Raw genomic sequence first — 19,819 nt, 5'->3', positions numbered from 1 at the left:
TTTAACTATTTATACTGGTGGTCTTACCAGTATAATAACACAAAAAAGGGAAAAGGCATATAGACTGGAAATGAAATAAAACTTACAGTCTACATGAACGTGTAGGAAACTGAAGAACAAATTCAACTATGTATTTATATATTAGAAACAAATAAATGGAAACTGAGATTTTAAATACAACTTATTACCCAAAAAACATTAATACCTAAGAATACATTTAACAAAATGTATATATGGCCTATACAATGAAAACCAAAAAACAGTGCCAGGACAATTTTTTTTAAACCTAAGTAAATAGAGAGATACATCATGTTCACAGACTGGAAAATTCAATATCAGTTGGATGGCCAATTTGCCCCTCATGGATCTATATATTTATTACCATGCTAAATAAAATCCCAGTAGACATCTTAGTAGAAAATGATTAAGTGGGCTCTAAAAGATATCTAGAAATGCAAAGGGCTGAAAAAAAGCCAGAACGGGGGCACCTGGGTGGCTCAGTGGTTTAAGCTTCTGCCTTCGGTTCAGGTCATGATCTCAGGGTCCTGGGATTGAGCCCCACATCAGACTCTCTGTTCAGCACGGAGCCTGCTTTCCCCTCTCTCTCTGCCTGCCTCTGCCTACTTGTGTCTCTCTCTCCGTGTTTCAAATAAATAAATAAAATCTTAAAAAAAATAAAAATAAAAAAATTTTTTTAAAAGTCAAAATAATATGAAACAGAATATCGTTGAGGGTTTTAGACTTTGTGCTTTCAAGATTTACTATGAAATTAACACTCACCAAGACAATACATACAGTATTGGCGTAAGAAAAACATACAAGTCATTGAAATACAATACAGCCTCAATGATGCCAAGGTAAGGCAATAAAGAAAGAATACTATTTACAAAATAATAGTACTGGTAACACCAGAATATACATATGCAATAAAAATGAACCTTGACCCTTACCTCATACCATACACAAAAATTAACTTAAAATGGGTCATAAACCTAAATATAAATGCTGAAACTGTAAGAGAAGAAAACAGGAGAAAATCTTTCCAACCTTGGAATAGATAAAGATTTCTTAGGATATAAAAATCATGGCAATAACCAAAAAAAGTTGATGAACTAGAATTGATAAAAATTAAATTCATCTGTTCTTCAAAAGACGCAATAAAGGGGGGTGGGGACAGGGCACCTGGCTGGCTCAGTCGATGGAGTGCTCAACTCTTGATCTCAGAGTTGTAGTCTGGGCCCCATGCTGGGTGTAAAGATTACTTAAAAATAAAATCTTTGGGGCACCTGGATGGCTCAGTGGGTTAAGCCTCTGTCTGCCTTCAGCTCAGGTCATGATCTCAGGGTCCTGGGGTTAAGCCCTGCATCAGGCTCTCTGGCAGGGAGCCTGCTTCCCCTTCTATCTCTGCCTGCTTGGGATCTCTCTTTCTCTGGGTCAAATAAATAAATAAAATCTTAAAAAATAAATAAATAAATAAAATCTCTTAAAAAAAAAAAAAAGGTAAGGAAAGAAAAAAGGCAAGATGCAGACCATCGGAGAAATATTTGTAACTCAAACGACTGATAAAAGAGTTATATCCAGAATATATAAAGAAATCTCAAAACTCAACACTAAGGAGCCAAACAAAAATATGCAGAAGATGTGAACAAACTTCACAGAGGAAGATACACAAATGACCAATAAGCAAGGAAAAGATGCTTGGAATCTCTAATCATTACAAAAGTGCAAATTTAAAACCAAAATGAGATACTGCTACATACTCGCTGAAACATCTAATATTAAAAAGACCAGCAATATAAGATGTTTAGGAATGTGGAACAAGTAGAAAACTCATACGCTGCTTATACAAATGTAAAATTATATAACTACCTCAGAAAAGGATTTGACAATTTCAGTTACCATTATCACTTAGTAACTGCACTCTCATGTATTTATGAAATAAAAATATGTGTCAGCACAAAGACTCATACACCAATATCCATAACAGCTTAATCACAGCAGCCAAAACTGCAAACAACCCTAATGTCCATCAACAGAAAGATGGATTAAAATATTGTGATGAAGTCATACAATGGACTACTACTAAGCAATACAAAGAAAGGAGCTACGACAACAAAGCAACATGTATGACTCATAAGAAATCAAACTCCAAGGAGTCATGTTGCATGATTCCATTTACATAGAACCTTTAAAAAATCTAATCAAGTGACAGATTAGTGGTTTCTCTCAACAGGAATGCAGAGGGATTAGAAAAGTGGAAGGAATGGACAGAGGAATTGACAATGAACCTTTTGCATTGCAATTTTTTTTTTAAGATTTTATTTATTTGATAGACAAAGATCACAAGTAGGCACAGAGGCAGGCAGAGAGAGGAGGAAGCAGGCTCCGTGCTGAGCAGAGAGCCAATGTGGGGCTCTTTAACCCACTGAGCCACCCAGGCGCCCCTTGCATTGCAATGTGAATTGACAATGAACCTTTTGCAGGAACAAAAATATTCTATTTCTTGATTGTTGTGGTAGTTATACTTTTGTCAAAACAAATTAAAATATGTATACTTGGGGTGCCTGGGGAGCTCAGTGGGTTAAAGCCTCTGCGCCTTCTGCTCAGGTCATGATCCCAGGGTCCTAGGATAGAGCCCCGCATCAGGTTCTCTGCTTGGCGGAGAGCCTGTTTCCTCCTCTCTCTCTGCCTGCCTCTCTACCTACTTGTGATCTCTGTCAAATAAATAAATAAAATCTTTAAAAAAAAGTAAAATATGTATACTTTACTCACTGTAACAGTATAAATATATATGTGTGTGTGTGTGTGTGTGTGTGTGTATAATAAACTCAATAAAACAAGATTTTGTTTTCAAAGGAACATAGCAAACGAAGTTGCTCCCTGAAACCAAACTAGACTAACAATGGCTTAACACATAGGTTTCCAAATTTTGTTAGTTCATGACAGTCTTAGCATTTCAGTAATTGTCTATGATGCTTTAGATCAAAATAAATATTAAGTGGTTCAGCTCAATTTTGTATTTTAACAATTTAATAGCCATCTAAAAAACTTAAGGCACAAGTAAAAAAAAAATGTTTCCTTCATTATTATATTAGCAAAATTATTAGTTTTTATGCATCTTGGGCACTGCATGAACTCTCAAATTTGTAATCAGATTTCACACCATCATCCTCATTTCCTGTTCCACATTAATTTCCACATGATACTTGTTGTTTTATCACAGCAACTGTTAAAAATTTAGTTATGCAAAGACAGACACCATCAAAGAAATGCAGCATGAACTAAAGCTGAAACTTGAGCTAGTAGTTGTACAGTGCCCCACATATGACAAGTATACTATGTTTCCCTCAAAAATTTTCAAGTACCCTTCATTCAGATTCCTGTAACTTCCCTGTGGTACCTCTGATTACTCTGATATTCAGTTTTGTAATCCCAGGTAGGTTGCCCCATGCATCTCCTCCCTTTTAAAAAAGCTCAATTAATACTGGTTAATTAGTGAACAGCAAGTAAAGTACCTTATATCCCAGGCCCAACTGATAAATAGCAAAAATCTGAGCAGCATTAAGAGCCTCACTGAAAAGGTAAACTGCAGTCATCTGGCCACAGAATACTCTATTAGCATCCGCTGTTTCTGATGAGCCCAGGAAACATTTGTCAAAGGTCTGTGAAAGAAAATAGATTTTATTAGAGAAAAAAAACAAAAATTATCTCGTCTAGAAATAACAACCTATTTGCTTAAATGTTCTGGTACAAATATTGGTATAAATGTTTTGTCCATTCTAAACCAACCTGGGTAGATTAAAATAATTCACTTAGCATTTCACTTCATTCACTCATGGTTACCTACTGTAGAGATCATGAAAGACATCACAGAAAAGTAGACAACACAAGTTTTCCAAAGTACAATAAATAAAACTTGATGAAAAAGTGGATGTAGGAAATGAGAGTCAGAGAAATCATTATGGACTCTGAAGGTTCATACTTGGGCAAGCAAAGAAGCAGTCTTTGTTACAAGAAGGAAAATCATGAATTAAGTTTAGGACATAATCAATCTGCCTTTTCTGTGAGTTAATATGGATGGAGCTAACATGAATGGAGAAGCAACTGTCAACAGGGTTCTGTAAGTTTGGTAAGAAGTTAAAATTGTAAAGAAAGATTTTTGCAGATATCGAGCTATAGATAATGGGTGAGGTTACGGAGTAGATAAAATCTCTCAAAAATATGTAAATCCAGAAAAGCAGGTGTATGTTTTTCTTCTAACATTTAAAAAAAACAAACGAAGAAAAAAAAAAAAACCCTTCTCTTAACATTTAGGTTACAAACCACATTTTAAAGAACCATGGTGTACAACAGAGGAACTAAAATAAAGTTCTTCACATCTCTTTAAAAGTATCATCTTAAGTGACAAAACCATTAGAAAGAATGTTGAAAATATATACATAATGACATCAGGCAATACAGAAAAGCTGTTAACATTTGGGTTCTGAAGACAAGCCACCTAAGTCAAATCAATGCGTCACATGGTGCTGATCTTGACAAATTAATCTCTATGTGCTTCAGTCTCCTTACCTATAAAATGGAGATTATAACAGTACTTACCTTGCAATATCAGTGCTTTTAGAAAATAAAGGTATTTATTACCATGCCTTGAGTACAAGAAGTACTTAATAAAGATTAACATAAGGAAAAAACAGTTTAAAAAAATAATAAATAGGGGCGCCTGGTGGCTCAGTGGGTTAAAGCCTCTGCCTTTGGCTCAGGTCAGGATCCCAGGGTCCTGGGATCGAGCCCCACATCGGGCTCTCTGCTCAGCAGGAAGCCTGCTTCCCTTCCTCTCCCTCTCTGCCTGCCTCTGTGCCTACTTGTGATCTCTGTCAAATAAATAAATAAAATCTTTAAAAAATAATAATAATAAATATATCTGATCCCCTGTGTTAAAAAGAAATGAGAGCTAACATTTACTGAGCACTTACTCTGTACAAGGCATTGTGCTAACAGATTTGTGAACAGTAAGTATCTCATTCAGTTACCACATTAACCTTCAGAGAGGTACTACTTTACACCCATTTCCAGGTGGAGAAACTTAGACCTAATAGATTAAGATCATATAGTTTACAAGTGATAGAACTGGGATTCAAACCTAAGTCTATTACAACAACCTGAACTTCTAAGATTATCATTAAATAATATATAAATATGTGCAGCATAGGATACAAAAGAAGCATTTAATAGTGAATGGGTGGAATCGTTTATAATCATTGTCCTGATCTGTATTTTTCAAGTTTTCTATTAAAAAATGTCATTGGTGGGAAAAAAAAAACTTTTTAATTCCTATTTAAAATCTGAGATTAATATGTATGGATCCCTCTTTCAATCCTGAAAACATTATTAGATAACAGTCATCTATAGCAGCTATGAATTATCTGGAAAATTTATGAGCATGTATCATCTAACTCATTCATAAAAATGATCAGAATTCTGCCAGAGCTCCCAACTTTAATTTGATAAATGAACCAATGATACACTTTCAATATATACCCATTGTTACCTATAAATCCTCATCTCTACCCTATCCAGAATAATTTCATAATAAGGACTGAGTAATATCTTATTTGACACATGAACACAGTTCTACTCTATGAATATATTAATATCCTAGCCAAACTATTATAAAACTCTGCCATTATTATATTCTAAAATTTATACTCAATGTATATTTTTCTTATTTTAAAAGTTCATGATTTTAAAATAATTTTTTTCAAATTACTTACATCACTGGTGTTGACAAACCATGTTATCTCTCCATAGGAGGCTAGCTCACCATTCACATAACAACGAAGCTCACTATTCTTCCACCGGTTATAAATATGCACTATAGTTACCATATACCACTGAATAAATAAAAAGTTTGAAAAAAAAAAAAAGATTACAATTCTTGCAGTAACTTGGGCACATTGGTAGTAGTAAGTAAAACTTAAATTATAAATTACAATTAAATCTAAAAATAAAATAAGACTACCCTTATTAAATTCAATATTCAACCTCTGGAACAGTATTTAATCAAGGCAATTCTCAATAGGTAAAAACTTATTGTGAAATTATCTTTCAACTTTTTATTATGAAATTTTTCAAATATATCCCAAAAAGTTACAAGTTCAGTACAAATACCCTCTTTCACCATTCTAGATACCACAATTGTCAACATTTTGCCACATTTGTTTTATCTATTTATTTATATGTACATACACACCATTCATTAATCTCTAAATGTTAAGGCACAAAAGAAACACACATTAGTACTATTACTAAAGTAACTGCCATTGATATTTTCCCTTTACTTCTTTTAAATTGTCCAATGATTTATACTTCATTTTCCAAAACAGAATAAACAGAGTTGGGATCTCTACCACATATTATGTCCTTAATATTAAAACAAAGCATTGTGAAGGCTAGCATAACTTGTTAATTTAACTAATAAGAACACATACCTTTTGTGGCTTAAAATCGAATTTCACACAGTGCTGAAAGCCTTTTCCTTTTGACTTTATTGATGTTATAATCAAACAGCCCCCAACAAAGTGAGCAGAATAACCAAGACCTTTGCTTGTTCTGAAACTACAAAGAATAATTTTCATTTTACCTCTACATATTCTCTCACTATCCAAGTAAGATAACAACACTAAGTTACAAAAATACATACCAATATAAATATGGTTTATCCTTGTCCACATTGATGTTATTTACAGGATCCATTCTTAGCCAGGTATGAAATGTAAAACCATTCTGGTATGGCCACTTGGCTATAGGAGGTAATGCAATGGCCTAAAGGAAAAAACTTTGAGTTATTGATTCATATGAACAACTTTATTACTGAAATCAAGAAAATGAGACTTTACAATACTGTATATATTTCTAGTACATGTTATTCTATACCATGATTAAAATATCTAAAAGTCTCTTTACCCAAAAGACTTTTAATAACTTCTGAATTTTCCAAAATAAATAGTAATATTACTTTAATAATAAAAATATTCTATGTGACCTGCTGGATACATGAATCTTATTTGCTTCGTTTCTTACAGTGAAAAATAAGATACAAAAGTATTTGAATTAAAAGAGGTAGTAATATCAAATTGGAAATTTGCTGCTCAAATGATAAGGTATTAGAATAGAGAAAGATGGACAAAAAAAGAAAAACGTTAAGGAAAAAGCTTAGAGTATGATTTTTTATTAGCAAATATAAAGCTGGAAAGAATCAGTTCATAACATTTTAAAATTATATTCAAAGCACTATAAAAAATAACTTCAATACCTGGCTTAAAATTTTATTGAAAAGATCATAATTTTATTTAAAGTTACAAATTAAAAATCAAATTTTACTTAGAAGTACATAAGGACGCAGAAGAGAAAAAAAAAGTTGGGATACTCATACTATTGAATTAAAAACCTACCACACAAAGCTACTATGATAAAGGCTGTGTGGTACTGGCATAAAAACAGAAATATAGGGGCGCCTGGGTGGCTCAGTGGTTTAAGGCCTCTGCCTTCGGCTCAGGTCATGGTCCCAGGGTCCTGGGATCAAGCCCCGCATCGGGCTCTCTGCTCAGCAGGGAGCCTGCTTCCTCCTCTCTCTCTGCCTGCCTCTCTGCCTACTTGTGATCTCTGTCGGATAAATAAATAAAATCTTTAAAAAACAAAACAAACAAACAAAAAAAAAACAGAAATACAGGCCAATTAACTACAACTGAGAGCCCAAAAATAAACCCTTATATTTGCATTCAACTGATTTTCAACAAGAATGTCAAGACAATTCAATGAAGAAATAATAGTTTCTTCAACAAATGTGCTGTGATAATTAGGCATCTACAAGCAAAAGTATGAAGTTGACTGCTTTCTTACATTATATACGAAAAATAACCCCAAATAAATCATAGATCTAAATGTAAAAGTTAAAACTATAAAATTCTTGTAAGAAAAAAACAGAGGTAAATCTTTATGACCCTGGGTTAATTAAGTAAATCCTTATTAATTAGCCCACCAAAAGTGCAAGCAACCAAAGGAACAAGTATATCAACTGGATTTCATTACAATTTAAAAAAGATTTGTGCTTTAAAGAATATCATCAAAAAAGTTAAAACCACAAGCCAAAAGAATGAAAGAAAATATCTGCAAATCATACATCTGATAAGGAACTTGCACCCAGAATATATCAAGAATACCTACAACTCAATAATAAAAAGACAAACACAATTTAAAAAAAGAACGAAAGATATGAACAGCCATGTCTCCAAAGAAGATATGCAAATGGCCAATTGGGACACAAAAAGATGCTCAACATCATTAGTCCCTAAGGAAATGCACATCAAAACCACGGTTGGATACTACATGACACCCACTAAGGATGGCTATAATCAATACAACAGACATTAACAAGTGTTGGCAAATATATAAAGAAATTGAAACCCTCATAAATTGCAGGTGGGAAAGTAGTATGATACAGCCACTTTGGAAAACAATCTGGAAGTTCCTTAAATGTTTAAACACAGATGTCCAATATTACCCAGCAATTCCACTCCCAGGTACATACACAAGAGAAATGAAATGAAAACATGTCCAGACAGAAACTTATATGCAAAAGCCCAAACCAGTGTTATTCATAATAGCCCAAAAAGTGGAATCAACTCAAATATCCACTAATTAATAACTGATTAAACAAAAAGTAGGTATCTTACATTAGAATATTAGTAAGCTATAAAAAGGAATGAAGCTCTAATTCATGCTACAACACAGATGGGCCTCAAAAACACTATGCTAAAGGAAAAAAGACAATCACAAAAGGCCAGATTAATACAACCCCATTTGTATGAACCGTCCAGAACAGAGAAATCCACAAAAAGTAGAATAATGGTTGTTGTTATGCCTAGGAGTTTGGGGAGGAAATGGGCTACAGAGAATAGAGTTTCTTTTGGGGAAGAGGAAAATGTTCTAAATTTGATTGCGATGGCATTTGCACAACTCTGTAAACACCATAAAACATTCAATTGTATATTGCACAAATGAATGGTATATGTGGGTTATAATAAAGCTCTTAAAAAATATCAGACTACACAATTTTTTAAACTGCTATCATTTACATATGCATTTATCTACATATACTTTAACACACATATATTCTTGTATACATATAAGATATCCCATAAAACATGAAAAACATCATAGAGCCAAATTTATGCAACAACAGTAATGACACTTCAAGAGACCAATTTAAAACAAATGTTGCTTTAAGAAAAATATAGTTGGGAGTGCCTGGCTGGTTCAGTCAGTGGAGCATGTGACTCTTGATTTCAGTGTTGTGAGCTCAAGCCCCAAGCTGGTCTCAGAGCTTACTTCAAAAAAATAAAACAAGAGAATACATATTCAATGTGTATACATGTTTTCTCTCACTAGAAAATGAGAATAGAAAATGTAAAAGTTGGGGTGCCTGAGTGGCTCAGTCAGTTAAGCATCAGACTATTGATTTCAGCTCACGTCATAATCACAGGGTCGTGAGATCAAGAACCACACTGGACTCCAGCTGGGTATGGAGCCTGCTTAAGATTCTCTCTCTCCCAGGGGGCCTGGGTGGCTCAGTGGGTTAAAGTGTCAGCCTTTGGCTCAGGTCATGATCCCAGAGTCCTGGGATGGAGCCCCACCTTGGGCTCCTTTCTCAGCAGGGAGTCTGCTTCTCCTGCTCCTTCTGCTGTTCCCCCTACTCATTTTCTCTCTTTCTCTCAAATAAATAAATAAAATCTTTAAAAATTTTAAAAAAAGATTCTCTCCCCCTCCCCCATAGCTCATGCACATGTGCATGTGCTCTCCCTTAAAAAAAGGAAAAAAATGCAAAAGTTTTATAAAACTAATTTATCCATGAATACTTTAATTTCCCTTTAAAAGCTTTATCTAAGGAAAGAAGTGAGTCACTGAATATATTTGAAGTTCCATTCTCTAAAAGTTGCAAAAGCTGCTCAGCTTAACTATCCCACTTCCAGGATAAATGCAAGTAAGTGGAATAGACACACTATGGTTTCAGAGAATTATAAACAATACAATTATAATATGCAAAGAGAGAGAGAGAAGATGGCAGAAGGGGAGGAGGACCTAGGCTCATCTTGTCCCAGGAACAAAGTTAGATAACTATCAAGTCATTCTAAACAGTCCAAAAATCAACCTAAAGGCTGACAGAACAAACTCCACAACTAAAGGGAGAGAAGAGACCACATGGTAGGAAATGTGGAGATGTGGTTTATGGGAGATCAGTGGTCCTGCAGAGAGGAAGAAGCCATGGTCCCAGAGAAATGCAAGAGAGAAAAGAGCACACAGGGGAACACACAAGAACATTTTCCCCCAAAGACACAGGCTGGGAAAATGAGAGGGGCTGACTTTCGTGATTTAGTGAGTTCTTCGAAACAGCAGGGCTTGAAAACTGGAGTTTTAAGGTCAATGGGCTTGGCGGGGATAGAGCCCCAAGGGTGCTGCCCTACTCCTAAAGAGAAGGTAGGCCAACAACACGGGGGACAAACAGCATGGACAGAGTAATCTGAGGAGCACCTGGGGCACACTGGGGTGGATATTAGTGGAGCATGTCCCTGAGAAGTGGTATTCAAGGAGATACCTCTCCAGAAAAAAGGAGCCGGCTGACACCATTTTCCTCCCCTGCCTCCCAGCATACACACAGAGCCACCTGCAGGAAAGTTCAGCCTTCTTCTGGCTCCCTGACTTGCTTATAGCATATCCTGCACCCCTGCACTCTGGCACAACTGCCCTTCCTACTCAAGCTTGCCTCAGTCCTAGCACGGCAAGACCCTTCCTCAGCAAACCAGTGCAAACTCCTGCCCACAACACATTCCTAAAGCCCAAAGCTTTAAAAGTCAACAAACTTGCTGGCATAGAGCCCAGAGGGTATTGCATTGCTCCTGAACGGAAAGCAGGCCAACAAGCAGAAGGTGGACAGGGTGAAGATAGCAATCTGAAAAAAGCCCTAGGACACACAGCAGGAAGACTATTTGCTCTCAGAGTGCCTCCCTGATAGCAGTGTGCATAGAAACGCCTCTGCAGGAACAAAGGAGCTGGCTGGTGCCATTTCTCATTCCCCCACCCCTCTGCATAAACACACAGCCACCTGAAGGAAGCAGCACGGACACTAGCTGCCTAACCTGCTTCACCAAGTCCCACACCCTTGGCTCTGGTGGTGGTTCCCTTCTCAGTCAAGCTTGCCTCAGTCACAGCAGGGCAAGCCACTTCCGCAAAAGAATCGCAGAAACCCCTGCCCATACCATGTCTCCCGACCAGAGAGAAAAAGGGACAGAAAATTTTCAGAGAAAATCACAGCTGAAAAATTTCCTAATATGGGGAAGGAAACAGACATCCAGATCCAGAAGGCATAAAGAACTCCCAACAAAAATCAAGAAAAGCAGGGCAACACCAATACACACGACAATTAAATTTACAGAGTAATAAAGAAAAAAATCTTAAAAGCAGCAACACAAAATAAGTCCTTAACTAACAAGGGAAGACCCATAAAGCTAGATGCAAATTTCTTAACAGAAACTTGGCAAGCCAAAAGGGCATGATACATACAAAGTACAGAAAGGGAAAAAGCTGCAACCAAAAACACTAGCATAGGCTACCCAGCAAGGCTATCATTCAGAATACAAGGAGAGATAAAGTTTCCCAAACAACAAAAACTAAAGGAGTTTTTGACCACTAAACCAGCCCTGCAAAAAATATTAAAGGGAACTCTTTGAGTGGAAAGGAAAAACCAAAAGTGACAAAGACAAGAAAGGGAACAGAGAAAAATCTCCAGAAACAATGACAAAACAAGTAGTAAAATGGCACTTAATACATATCTATCAATAATTACTTTGAATGTAAATTAAATAAATACTTAGGGTGTTGGGGGAACATGGGTGGCTCAGTCAGCTAAGCATCTGATACTTGATTTCAACGCAGGTCATGATCTCAGGACTGTGAGATCGAGCCCTGTGTTGAGCTCCATTCTGGGCATGGAGGCAGGCTGGGATTCTCTCTCTCCCTCTCCCTCTGCCTCAGCACCTCCCTGTTTGTGCTCTCTAAAAATAATAATTAATAACTAAAAAAACTAAAAAGACATAGGGTGTCAGGATGGATAAAAAAAAAAACAAGAATCATCTATGGAAGGAAAAAAAAGAAAAAGAGAGAGGGAATCAAATGCTAAGAGACTCTTAACTATAGAGAACAAAATGAGGGTTGATGGAGGGGGGGTGTGTGGTGGATGGGCTAAATGGGTGATGGGTATTAAGGAGGGCACTTGTTATGAAGAGCACTGGGTATTATATGTAAGCGATGAATCACGAAATTCTACTCCTGAAACCAATATTATACTGTGTGTCAACTAACTAGAATTTAAATAAAAATTTGGACAGAAAAAAAAAATCAAGACCTACCTATATGCTCTCTACAAGAGATTCATATTAGACCTAAACACACCTGCAGACTGAAAAGTGCGAGGATGGAGAAACATTTATCATGCAAACAGGCATCAAAAGATGTGAGAGTAGCAATGCTTACATCAGACAAACTGAACTTTAAGCCACAGACTATAACAAGAGATGAAGAAGGGCGTTACATCATAATAAAGGGGACAATCCAACAAGATCTAACAACTGTAAATATTTATGCACCCAACATGGGGGAGTATCCAAATATATAAAACAATTAATAACAAACATAAAAAACTAATTGATGATAATACAATAATAGTAGGGGACTTTAACACCCTTCTTACATCAATGGAGAGATCATCTAAGGAAACAATGGCTTTGAATGACACACTGGACCAGATGGACTTGACAGATACATTCATCATTCCATCGACATTCCATCCTAAAGCAGAATACACATTCTTTTCAAGTACACCTGGGATTTCTCTAGAATACATCACATTCGAGGTCACAAATCAGGCCTCAACAAGTACAAAAAGACTGAGATCATACCATGCATATTTTCTGAGCATAATGGTATAAAACTTAAAGTCAACCACAAGTAAAAATGTGGAAAGACCACAAATACATAGAGGTTAAGGAACATGCTACCAAACAATGAATCGGTCAACCAGGAAACCAAAGAAGAAAGTACATAGCAATACAGGGCTAACTTAATAAGCAAGAAAAATACAAATAAACAACCTGAACTTATAACATAAAGGAGCTAGAAAAAGAACAACAAACGAAGCCAAAAGCAAGCAAAAGAAAGGAAATAATATAGATCAAACCCGAAATAAATGATATAGAAGCTAAAAAACAACAAATCAATGAAACCATGAGCTGGTTCTTTGAAAAAATTAATAAAATTGATAAACCCCTAGCCAGACTTATGAAATAGAAAAGAAAAAGGACTGGGGCACCTGGATGGTTCAGTGGGTTAAAGCCTTTGCTTTCAGCTCAGGTCATGATCCCAGGGTCCTGGGATCGAGCCCCATGTCGGGCTCTCTGCTTGGCAGGGAGCCTGCTTCCTCCTCTCTCTCTTTCTCTGCCTGCCTCTCTGCCTACTTGTGATCTCTATCTGTCAAATAAATAAAATCTTTAAAAGAAAAGAAAAAGGATCCTAATAAATGAAATTCAAAAATGAGAGAGGAGAAATACCAAGACCATAATAGAATTATAAGGGGATATTAGGAAAAACTATGTACCAACAAATTAGACAATCATAAAGTACCAGAACTGAAACAGGTAAAAATACAAAACTGGAACAGACTGATAACCAGCAAAGATACTGAATCAGTAATTTAAGAAATCTCCCATGAATGCAAAGTCCAGGGCCAGATGGATTCACAGGTGAATTTTACCAAACATTTAAAGAAGAGTTAATACCTATTCTTCTCAAACTACTCCAAAAAGTAGAAATGGAAGGAAAACTTGCAAATTCATCTTATGAGGCCAACATTACCCTGATATCAAACCCAGATAAAGACTTGACTAAAAAAGAGAACTACAGGCCAATACCCGTGATGAACGTGGATGCAAAAATTCTCAGTACAATACTCGCAAACCAAATCCAACAGTACCTTAAAAGAATCACTCACCACAATCAAGCAGAATTCACTCCTGGGCTGCAAGGGTCGTTCAATATTCACAAATCAATCAACAGGATACACATTAATAAAAAGGATAAGAACCATATGATCCTGGGGCACCTGGATGGCTCAAGTCAGTTAAGCACTGGACTCTTGATTTCGGCTTAGGGTTGTTAGATCAAGCCCCATGTTGGGAATCCATGCTCAGCAGGGAGTCTGCTTGAGATTCTCTCTCTCCCACTCCCCATAACACTCCTCCCCACCATCTCTCACTCTACTAAATAAGTAAGTCTCTTGAAAAAATAAAAGAACCATATGATCCTTTCAATGGAAGCAGAAAAAGCATTTGACAAAGTACAACATCCTTTCATGACAAAAACACTCAACAAAACAAGGTTAGACGGAACATATTTCAACATAATAAAGTCCAAATACGAAAAGCCACAACTAATATCATCCTCAATGGGTCAAAATTGAGAACTTTAGCTTTCTACCAGTCAGAAACAAGACAGGGATGTGCACTCTCACCACTATTATTTAACACAGAACTGGAATTCCAGCCACAGCAATCAGACAACACAAAAAATTAAAAAGCATCCAAATAGGAAAGGAAAAAGTCAAACTTCCACTATTTGCAGATTACATGATACTCTATACAGAAAATCCAAAAGATTCCACCAAAAAATTACCAAAAGTGATAAGGTCGCAAGATACAAAATTAATGTATAGAAATATGTTGCATTTCTATGCACCAATAATGAAGCAGCAGAAAGAGAAATTAAAGAATCAAATTCACAAATGCACCAAAAATAGTAAGATACCTAGGAATAAACTTAGCCAAAGGGGTAAAAGTTCTATACTCTGAAAACTATCAAACACTGATGAAAGACACCAAAGATGACACAAAGAAATGGAAAAACATTCCATGCTCATGGACTAGAAGAACGAATATTATTCAAATGTCTATACTATCACAGTAATCTACAGATTTAATCTAATCCCATCAAAATATCAACTGCATTTTTCACAGAGCTAGAACAAAGAATCCTAAAATTTGTATGGAAACACAAAAAACCATGAATAGCCAAACCAACCTTGAAAAACAAAAGCCAAGCTGGAGGCATCACAATTCCGGACTTAAAGTTACATTACAAAGCTGTGGTGATCAAATAGTACGTTACGGACACAAAAACACACACATAAATCAATGGAACAGGGGAAAAAAAAAAAAAAAAACAGAAATGAACCCACAACTACATGGTCAACTGATCTTCCACAAAGCAGGTAAGATTGTCCAACGGAATAAAGACAGTCTCTTCAACAAATGGTGTTGGGAAAACTGAACAGCAGCATACCAAAAAGTGAAACTGAACCAATTTCTTATACCATACACAAAAATAAATTCAAAATGGATGAAGACCTAAATGTGATATAAGAAACCATTAAAATCCTACAGGAGAATACAGGCAGTAACCTCTTTGACATTAGCTGTAGCAACTTTTTTCTAGATAAGTCTCCTGAGGCAAGGAAAACAAAAGCAAAAATAAACAATTGGTACCACATCAAAATAAAAACCTTCTGCACAGCAAAGAAAATTATCAACAAAACTAAAAGGCAACCTTCAGAATGACATATCTGATACAAGGTTAGTATCCAAAATATATAAGGACCTTATAAAACTCCATGCCCAATAACCAACACAAATAAAAAATGGGCAGAAGACATGAATAGACATTTTCCCAAAGATACAGAAGGCCAACAGACATGGAAAAGATGCTCAACATCATGCATCTTCAGGGAAATACAAATCAGAACTATGAAGAGTTATCACCTCACACCTTCAGAATGGCAAAATTAACAATACAAGAAAGCACAAGTGTTGGCGAGGTTATGGAGAAAAAGGAACCTCTTGTACTGTTGGTGGGAATGCAAACTGGTGCAGCCACTCTGGAAAACAGTATGGAGGTTCCTCAAAAAGTTAAAAATAGAACTACCTTACAATCCAGCAATTGCATTACTAGATATTTGCCTAAAGAATATAAAAATACTAATTCGAAGAGATACATGTGCCCTGGTGTTTATAGCAGAATTATCTACAATAGCCAAATTATGAAAAGATCTCAAATGTCCTTTCACTGATGAATGGAGAAATAAAATGTAGTGTATATACACACACATACACACACACAATGGGATAGTACTCAGCCATGAAAAAGAATGAAATCTTGCCATTAGCAACACCATGGGTGGAGTTACAGAATATCACACTACGTGAAATAAATCCAAGAAAAACAAATACTATATGATTTACATTTCAGGGTATTTAGGAATCTGAACAAATGATCATAGGGGAAAAAAATGTAGGCAAACCAAGAAATGAACTCTTAACTGGAGAACAAACTGATGGTTACCACAGGGGACAGGGGCAGGAAGATGTGTTAAGCAGGTGATGGAGATAAAGGAATGCACTTGTCATGATGAGCACCAGGTGACGTATGGAACTGCTGAATCACTAAATTGTACACCTGAAACTAACATTATACTGTATGTTAACTACTAGAATTTAGAATAAAAGAAAAACAAAGTTAACATTAAAAAGATTATGCATTTCAAGAAAGTTAATCTCATAAAACTTTTTTTTTTTAAGATTTTATTTATTTATTTGACAGACAGAGATCACAAGTAGGCAGAGAAGCAGGCAGAGAGAGAGAGGGGAGGAAGCAGGCTCCCTGCAGAGCAGAGAGCCCGATGCAGGACGGATCCCAGAACCCTGGGATCATGACCTGAGCCGAAGGCAGAGGCTTAACCCACTGAACCACCCAGGCGCCCCCCCATAAAACTGCTTCTTATATTAGAGGTAAATTATAGCCTCAATGCCAAGAGAATGAAGTTATTCTGGAAAGCTTCAAGTCTAAAATGCTTAGTAAGGAAAAATTATGAAGGACAAACAATACAAGCAATAAACTGTCCAAAAAAGCTGTGTATTGTGTGTAAAATATTCAAATATTACAAATGTTCTTTTAAAACACTCTTTTCTTGGGGCACCTGGGTGGCTCAGTGGGTTAAGCCTCTGCCTTCGGCCCAGGTCATGATCTCAGGGTCCTGGGATCGAGCCCCCCATCGGGCACTCTGCTTGGTGGGGAGCCTGCTTCCCCCTCTCTCTCTGCCTGCCTCTCTTCCTGATTGTGATCTCTGTCTGTCAAATAGATAAGTAGAATCTTTAAAAAACAAAAACAAAAACAAAAACAAAAACAAAAAACACTCTTTTCTTTTTGCAAGTATTACTTGACTACTACATAGGGCCTAAGAAGTTAGTAAGATATTATGAAAAACAAAGTAAAAATAACAAAAAATAATCTCAGAAAAAGAACAAACTGAAATACCCTCAAAAAATTTTTTCCTAGTAACAAGCAGATGAATGTAATATGAGGAGGTAAAAAAAAAAGGTTCCATAAATAACATATGCACATTATACAACGTACTCCAATAACATTTCAAAATATTACAAATATTACTATCAACATCTTAAACTATATTAAACTGATTAAGGCTTAAAACATGCTGAAATTGATGTAATTTGGAAACTCCTGAATCAGAACTTGCCAGAAAGTTTCAAAGATTTATTCTCGTTCTATATACCAGGTATAAAACAAACACCCTTTGGGGAAATACAAGGCTGAAGAAAGATTCAGTAAGATAGAAAGTGAAAGTGTCACATAAATACCTATTGGACAATGCGGAGATAAATTCTAAAGACAACATGTTCAAAAGAACTGGGTTCTTACTCCGTTATTGCCCCACGCTATAATGGGCAGCTTTCTTAACTTCTATGAGCCTGTATTTCTTCACCTCTAAGATAGGAAAAAGTAACACGAATAAGTGCTATAACGAATAAGTTAAGTTGTGCAAAGAAGTTTCTACCTAACAATGAACCTGTCAGGTTGTTTACACGGCTGTACTTTCTGGAAGGAAAGGAAAAACTCCAAGTGATTTCCTCATTAAAATTTACTTACTGCAGCACTCTTTCCTGGAAAGTTGAAAAAGGCATCAGGACCATACTTCTGAGGCATATGCTTTAACACAGATAGCAACTTCCCAGCATGTGGAGGCTATGAAAATAATCAACAGCTCATTAAACACATTATTCACCATAAAAGAAAAAGTTATTTTTAATATACTCATACTTTAATATACCCAAGAAAAACCAAATGATGCTGTTAGCTAAAAGCATATAAAAAGCAATTATTTTCACTATCTTAAAGAAACATAAAATGTACCTATGCCATTTTTGTAATACGATAGAACATACGAGGTGTTTGATAAATATGTGCCAATATCACCTGACACCTGAATCTTCTCCATACTGCAGCAAAAATGTTTTAAAATTACAAACTGTATCAACCCACCACCCATCCCTCTTTAAAACACACTTTTTAATTTCACAAATAATGCCTACTACATTATACTGTTAAGGACTGTTTTCAAAGAAACAATAAAAATATTTTAACTTTATAACCAGAGGTGGTACTATTATTATCCCATTTTATAGAGGAGGACTCTTGAGACAGAAGAACATGTCCAAGGTCACACAGGTAGCAAAATGGCAAGGCAGGGATCAGAACTCAGTCTTACTTGAGAGTCCATAGTTTTAACTACTACACTTTTACCTTTCTATTATGCTCTCAGAGAGCTTCCCATTGCCTTTAAAATAAAGACCAAAAGCCTTACCAGAGCCCACAAGATACTCGATCTATCTCACTAGCCTCATTCTGCATTTCTATCTTCTGCTCTCTGTATTCTTCCCACAAAAGGGCCTGAGCACGAACTATTCCTTGTGCTTAAAATGTTCTCACTAGGCCCACTTCTCTTCCCTCTTAACTAAATAAATCTTACCCAACTTACAGAGCTCATCCTAAAGGTCCACTTCCTCGTAGCAGTCTTCCCTGACCTCTGAGACTGGATCCAATCCTCTGTCATATTTCATTCTATAATATTACCTTTACTATATAGCATATAAAAAAGCTGTAGCATTACATCTATATAATGCCTCTTTGACCCACAAGTCTCCTCTAATACACAAAACAACTAAAACAAAAAGACTAATTTACAAGGAAAAGAAATGAACAATCATATACACATTATCATTTTAATCAGTTTATAAACAAACAGGATAAAGTGTAATACATTCTTCCTCACTAAAATTTCTAAACAAGGCCAACCTACAAGTGAAATCATTTGCTTGCTTTCATCTTATTTGGTATCTACTCTACTTATAAAATGTCTAAGAGTCCAGCAATCTTTTACCTAAATGTTAAGAGGAGAGTTTTATTAAGTGACCAAGAAATTTTCAATTAGCCACACTGCTCAATTATAAAAGTGTAGCAACAAGTAACTACATTCATGTTGATTTTTTAAAATAAATTCCAAAATGAAATAACTAAAAATAACTCTGCAGTCAAAAATAAAAATATTATAGCATTTCCATCTAGAGAACCATTCCACAAATGTCTGAATTCTTTTCAGTTTTGGGATTTTTTTTTTTAAGATTTTATTTTTAGGTAATCTCTACACCCAATGTGGGTCTTGAACTCACAATCCCAAGATCAAGAGATGCATGCTCCACCAACTAAGCAAGCTAGGCGCCCCAAGGCCTTGCCCCTTTTATTAACAGCTTATTATTTTCTCACTTTATGCCCTAAACCTATTCTCATTCAACTCCGAGTCACATAA

At 35.9% G+C, this 19,819-nt stretch overlaps 1 protein-coding gene across 3 annotated transcripts in view; it reads right to left on the bottom strand.

Moving 5' to 3' along the window:
* The window catches only part of LRBA (LPS responsive beige-like anchor protein), a 729,797-nt gene that overhangs the window by 624,610 nt on the left and 85,368 nt on the right, over positions 1 to 19,819 (bottom strand). For all 3 annotated transcript variants that reach the window (XM_032855538.1, XM_032855540.1, XM_032855539.1), the window contains exons 5-9: positions 18,103 to 18,198; positions 6,701 to 6,822; positions 6,489 to 6,615; positions 5,772 to 5,891; positions 3,516 to 3,662 (exon numbers count right to left, since the gene is read on the bottom strand). In XM_032855538.1, coding sequence (XP_032711429.1) covers positions 3,516 to 3,662; positions 5,772 to 5,891; positions 6,489 to 6,615; positions 6,701 to 6,822; positions 18,103 to 18,198 — 612 coding nt within the window. The remainder of the gene's footprint in view (positions 1 to 3,515; positions 3,663 to 5,771; positions 5,892 to 6,488; positions 6,616 to 6,700; positions 6,823 to 18,102; positions 18,199 to 19,819) is intronic.

The sequence above is a fragment of the Lontra canadensis genome, unplaced genomic scaffold (genome assembly GCF_010015895.1).
Source record: "Lontra canadensis isolate GAN:19392208 unplaced genomic scaffold, GSC_riverotter_1.0 scaffold10, whole genome shotgun sequence".
Classification (NCBI taxonomy): domain Eukaryota; kingdom Metazoa; phylum Chordata; class Mammalia; order Carnivora; family Mustelidae; genus Lontra; species Lontra canadensis.
This window is presented reverse-complemented; position numbering and strand designations above follow the sequence as displayed.